General features: G+C 41.6%; 1 protein-coding gene across 1 annotated transcript; it reads right to left on the reverse strand.

Annotated features, from left to right (window-relative positions):
- Positions 1-2,150: 2,150 nt before the first annotated feature.
- On the reverse strand, positions 2,151-5,857 carry grpel1 (GrpE-like 1, mitochondrial). The gene is made up of 4 exons (XM_070929870.1): positions 5,751-5,857; positions 4,213-4,360; positions 3,751-3,832; positions 2,151-3,268 (listed from the first exon to the last, which is right to left on the reverse strand). The coding sequence occupies exons 1-4, from the start codon at positions 5,816-5,818 to the stop codon at positions 2,922-2,924; spliced, it is 645 nt and encodes a 214-aa protein (XP_070785971.1). The 5' UTR covers positions 5,819-5,857; the 3' UTR covers positions 2,151-2,921.
- Between the last annotated feature and the right edge of the window lie 555 nt (positions 5,858-6,412).

Consider the following 6,412-nt stretch of genomic DNA (forward strand, 5'->3'; position numbering starts at 1 on the left):
AGTTTTACAGAAACATCCAGTGCTCTACGGTCCACATGGAACAGTACAGGTACAGCCGAATGTGTACGGGCATTAACCAATGACACTCAAATGCTAATATACAACTCACCAAGTGTGCATGCAAGGCAGGCTAATATTACACCTCTCATCTTTTACACTTAAATTGAATGCGTTTCGAGTTTCCACAGTCCCGACACCGAACTCAACACCAGCCCACATGGTTATGTATGTTACCAATGTGCAATATGTGCTTGATTCATATTCTTTTCCACTTTACTGCAACTCAAGTGGTTTTTTTTATGTCATGAGTGGCACTGGTTCTGTAGCGGAGGGCATTGCCTTTAAAAGTAGAGCCTTGTCCCTATTTTTTTTTCATCGAAGAGGAATGGCCTCCTCTTCATTGCAGATCGTGGGTCGACTGTGGAGGGTGTTCCTCGTTCCGCCATGGTCAAAGTCAGTCTTACATTTCATCAGCGCGGTGCTCCAAACCCACGTACCATTGTAGTCAAACACTAGCCTGATTTTTAAAAGATAACTGGTGATATTCTACATGTCTCTTATTGTCAACAAATCCTATCAAAACATTCAGACCATCCTGCTGCCGTAAGGTGCTAGAGCATCATATGTGGGTTAATCCGCGGCTGAAAATAGTCCCCAACAAATGCACTTTTTCCTGCTTAGTAACGTTTGGTTAAAAACTACAGTGACCAGGAACTTAAAAGAGCCTTTTAAAAAAAAAAAAAATATATATATATATAATAGCTACACATGACCCATTCTTCTAGATGTACGTCTTCCATAGGAACCTACGGACAGAGCAGAAGAAGAAGTTGTTGGAAACCTTTTCTTTTCATTGGATTTGTTGACAATAAGAACATGTTTAATATTACCAGCCTGATCTTTTAATAATGAGAACCCCGTCATCTAAGCAAATTCAGCTTGTGTTTTGTTACTTGACTCAGGGCGTTAGTGATAATTTAGCCCCTTCAGTGCATAGATAGCCGCTGCGTGTGAACCCCTTCACATGTTCCGATTGGAGTTAGATGCATTAGTCAACTGTAGTGGCTTTAGTGAGGATGCTGGTTGAGCAACAGGCCAGACATTTTATGTTGAAGCTGAGGGTTAAGTGGGAGCATCCTACTGATATCGTAAAATAGGAAATAACAAGCATTTTTCAGGTCTGAGGTCGGCTCGAAAAGGCCAAAATGCCATCTGAACAAGAATGCTCTAGAAAGGCATCGCTCATTTCCAGCCTATAGACCAAATGGCGATAACCTAGAACTGATGGGTCTCCGTCGCTTGAATGTCACATTTTTGTTAATTCGATAGACAGATTGTGATTTTCTTTTTTTTCCCCCCAGAGTTTGACCGTTGGCGTCACTCTGCACGTGCGACTTAAGTGTTCCACATTGTTCCAAAATGGCGTGTCTCTCTAAATCTCAGTGTAAGGGGGATTCTGCTTACTTTATGTCACCAAATGTAAATAATTTTGTAAGATAAATTGGGGGGGGGGGGGGGGGAGAACCAATAATTACTGACCTGTGAAATGTACAGTATTTTGTGTCATGTAATTTTTTATAGCTTTTGTAATAAAAAAAAAAAAAGAAAATATTTTGGATTACAAAGAAGAAGCATTTTCTGAAGCTTTGGGTGTAGCGATAGCATGCTGTTGAGCTGTCTTCAATCCCGTTACCGGTCTGATACTGTCGGCCTGTTTTTCTGTTGTCCTGTTGGTTTGTTGTTTCACATGACAAGGTATGGGTGTATTAAAAGTGCAAAATACTTTATAATTCGAAATAGTCCTGTTTCCTCTTCAAAAATCTGCGGCGCTTGTGAACTTGAAAAGGGAAAACTCACCTTATCAAAACACAAAATGGTCAGCTTTTGTGGTCAATTAGTTCGACAAAGAGAGGGCTTGTTACTCGAGCTGCAACTGCGGCCCAAGCGGTACACGAGAGCAGCCTGGTAATGAGGTTACACTGGTTACAATGTTTTCATTCAGTGGAAGAAAAAAAACACATCAGAATTTAAGAAAGTAAGAAATGGAAGAGGTTAAAATAGCAATTTGAAAACCTACAACAAAAATCAGTTATTGGGCCATGTTTCATGATATCATTCCTTTATTCCTAACGCAATAAGACAAACACGCCTTTCAAAGTTGGTCAGTTTATTCTGAGGCTGTGACAGTTTGGACTAAGGTCCACGCACATCAGTTTTCTAATTGTTTACAGATGAAGCGGTTACATCAGCGTCCAGCACTACTGGCATGGGGACTTCACAATGTCTGGCCTTACCGGAGCCTGATCACATCCAAATGAATAAGGGGTGTTTTTTGTTTTGTTTTTTTACTGTAAAGGCTTTGGGACGTCCACCTCAGTACAAAATAACGTCTCAAGCTTTCTTTAGATCCTCAAGTACTGTTCCTTGCTTTATTAACAGAGTGAATTTAAACCTCACAAACAAGAAAAGACAACTGAGGAGTCAAGTTCAACATGATTAATACCAGCAGTTCAGAATCAGAACAACTAATTTTGTAGATATATATTTTACATCATAGATCACCCAAAAGGAATCTCACAGTTAGAGGGGTTTATGACCGCTTGTGAAACATCATATTTCACCTGCTTCTCTTCCAGTTAAGCTTTATGGCTGTGGGAGGAGACATGAAAGCCTCTGCCTGTGAGCTGGTGAGACTGTCCTGTGTTATGTATCGGTTAAAAACTGGTGGATATCGTCCAGATACAAAGTTCAGTTCCAGTTGGGTCCCCGTCTCTGTGAGGCACCTTAAGGTGGGGGGCAGTGCGAGGACGGGTTTGTGGGAAAAGGGTGGAAGGGTGCCTTCACCAGTCTGCAATACCATGTGATCATCCTTCGCCCAGGCAACAAACAAATCCCACTTTGTCATAGTTGTGGTATCATTTCTATGGGGCCTTAGCTACACCCACCAACGCTGGCCTGAGCGTGCGGCTGTGAAGCTTGTAGCCCACTTTGGTTACTACTGCGACGGTACCGGGCTCCTTGCCCTCCACGGGGGCGTGGAAGAGGGCCTCGTGCTCATAGGGGTCGAACTTCTGGCCGTCTGGGTTGAGCTTGACCAGGCCGTGCTTGGTGAACACCTTCTGAATCTGGACCTCGGTCATCACCAGGCCGTCGTACAGGTTCTTCAGGTGAGGGTTCTGGCTCGTCACCTCCTCCTTGGGCACGCTCTCTGTGGCCTTCTCCAAGATGTCAGCCACCTCCAGCAGGTCCTTACAGAAGCCCTGGATCCCTGGTGACGGAAGGAAGTTAGAATGTTTTTCAGCATCCTTTAAATCTGACTTTAGATCAGATAGATATTAAGGTCACCATTTAGCTTCATTGTACAGTTAATTGTTCTGTGCCGTTTTGTTTTTTATGCAGCAAATGTAATGAAATATACATAAATATATTTTAAAAGAAGTAGACTACTTTTCCCCCTGTTTATGTGGGTGGGGGGCATCAGTGTATATACACAACCACCGGAACCGCTGAGTTAGACAACAAGTTTGCTAACATTAGCCAACATAAGCTACTGGTCATACCAGACCACGTAAGGCTGTAGCAGCACAAGCCCTGAGTGTGTTGAACTGAGCAACGGTGTGTTTCATTCCAAATGAATAGATCAGGTTGCGAACCACTGATCTAGAACACAGATATTATTTCCAGCAGGATTTATCCATGGCAAAGCCCATGTTGGGGGGGTGGACCCTGTTAAAAAGTGGAAGTCTTTACCGTATAATTTAGCGTCTTCTATCATCTTCTGACTCCTCCTCCTGAGGTTCTCTGTGTCCGCTAAGGCCCGCTTGTACTTTTCCTGGAAAACATGGAGGAAACAGCACACACATTTTAACAAATCTAATGCTTTCCCCTTACATGCAAAGGTTAAGTAAAAATGTATTACTCCTGTCCTTTTCACTGGACACCAGGGGTTTTTAAAATACTACACCGCACTTAGATCATCTTATCTGAAGGGAGAATGACTATTCTTGTGGTACTACCACCTTATAAAAAGGCCCATACTGGGCAAAGCATATTAAGATTGTAATTCATGTACAACAACTTCCTTACTTACTATTAATAAGCAGTAATTAGGAGGTTATTGAGGGAAAATTCTTAGTTAATGGCCTAGTAGTTGTAGAATATGCTAAACACACTAAACTGGAAGTGACCCTGTCTGCGCCAACTCTGACTTACTGTCATGTCCTTGACCTGCTCCTCCAGCTGGGTCTTCTCCTCCATCAGGACCTTCTCTGCTGCACCCTGCTCTGGCTTTTCAGCCTCCTCCTCTGACCTGTGGCCATTCTTCTGCTGGGTGGCTGTGCATAGCAATCGTGGAGATGCTCTGGTTGGGAAGGACACACATAATAATAAGTTGTTTGTCATGGGTTGGGGGCTGCCCGCTCACTTGCCTGACTTAATTATGTTTGGAGTAATATTCAGACCCTGAATCAACTGATTTGCCTCCAGGCTTACATGTGCTCTTATTAAAGTCATACATTTCTCACTGCAGATTCGGGCCGTGCCAAAGCAATAACTAAAGCTACAGGAGCGTTTATTGCTGCAGATATGCGACCGTACCCATAGAGAATACAGAATAGGAGTATATGGTCAAAGTGCTTGAGCCCCGCTACAATGTGCATTCACATCTGCATGTTAGTCTGTTGTTCCTGTCCTGTATAAACCAGCACAAGCTGCAGTTGTTCAGGAATTAGCAACAGAGTCAGAGTCTTGGATGGAGCATAACTGACATTTGTGGCATTTATTTTTTCTTGATTGATGTGAACCATATGTTATGGTATTGACAGTTACCAGATCTCAACACTTGTGGGGGATGTACATATTATTTTACTTCTTCTCCAGAAGTCAGGGTATTTTGGTTCTTTGTCCAGACCTGCTAATTGATGGTATCAGACAGCTTAATTAACACTATTGCCAGTAGTACTTACTAAAAATGTTGTGTAACTACCCTATGTGTCATTCAAAAATAAATACCTGCTTATATACAGTATATAGCCTAAAAACAAGTCGTATTTTATTAAAATCACTCAAATAGTAGAACAGCCTATTTCACCATATGTCATCATCTCTCTCGCCAATAGAGTAGTGTGGAGACATGACGCCAAACTCCACTCACACATCTTATTCATTTAATATCATGTGAAACTTTATACAGAAAGAGTACACGTTCGTTAACGATAAAGGACACGTCAAATAAGCAGAATTATGAATGGGGTTTGGTTAAGTATTCGATCCATTCAAGGACATACTAACGGCATTACACGCATTATAAAACACACTTAAAAATTAATTATTTGAGAATACATCCAAAGTCAAAATCCACATAAAAAACAGCCTGAATGTTAGCTTAGCATACTAAACTACATCCCTCTCTTCATTATTTAATTAGGCTAGCGTTGAGACACGTTATGTCATCATCCTGTTTCTAACCAATGACATGCTAACAATGACACACACTCACTAAAACGCTGGTTAGGCTTGCATTTATGCCAGGTTATCTCCAACACACACATCTCGATAGACTGTTTATGTCTGTATTTTTCACATGAAGATGAAAATGAAGGACCACGGTCGGTTACGAAAGCTAACGTTGCTAGCTGGCTACTACTATGGCGTTCCCTGAGCTGACAGCAGCTCACCCCCTGCCAAACCAAGCCTAGCTTTGCTGTAACGGGCACATTTCAGTAAACAAAATCGATATTTAAGTATGTTACCTTATTAGCGCAGGCGACGCTACGAGTGAGTAGCTCTGCCTCACTGTTCGTACACACCAGCTCGCCATTTTCCACTGTGAACTACTGTGCAGGTAAAACCTCCTTGTAACACATGCAAGCGGGACACATAACTCTGTAGGCAGCATCGTGCGGTTTGAGCCAATCACGAGTCAGTACGAAGAACACCTCTCCCAGTTGGCCAATCAGATTCAGATGAGAGTTTGACGACGAGTTATAGTTTGGTTGAGCTGAAGTTAAAGGTGAAAGTTACACATGTGACCAAGGACAACGCTGGGAGTATAGTAGATTAAAAGGTAATGGTGAAGGAATATGGACTGGAAGACATTCATTTTAATACCACTATAAGTATTATTTTAACTTTTTATTTACAAACAGCTTGGTGAACATACAGAAGATACATAAACAGACAATGCCAGGGGATCATAACACTGACAGAAATCATTAGTCAGCTGATACAAATTTGTTATACAGGGTACATAAAGTCAAGGTTTCAATAGCTTTCCTATTTTTAGAATATAGGATTGATGTAATGTATTGTTTAAATTCATTTTCAAAAATTAACGAGATGTTTTTTTGTATGAATAGCAATACCATACTTGTCTAAAAGTTCAAAATTCCATGGAAAAAAACCTTTTTAGCTG

This window comes from Enoplosus armatus, chromosome 23, assembly GCF_043641665.1.
Source record: "Enoplosus armatus isolate fEnoArm2 chromosome 23, fEnoArm2.hap1, whole genome shotgun sequence".
Taxonomy (NCBI): Eukaryota; Metazoa; Chordata; class Actinopteri; order Centrarchiformes; family Enoplosidae; genus Enoplosus; species Enoplosus armatus.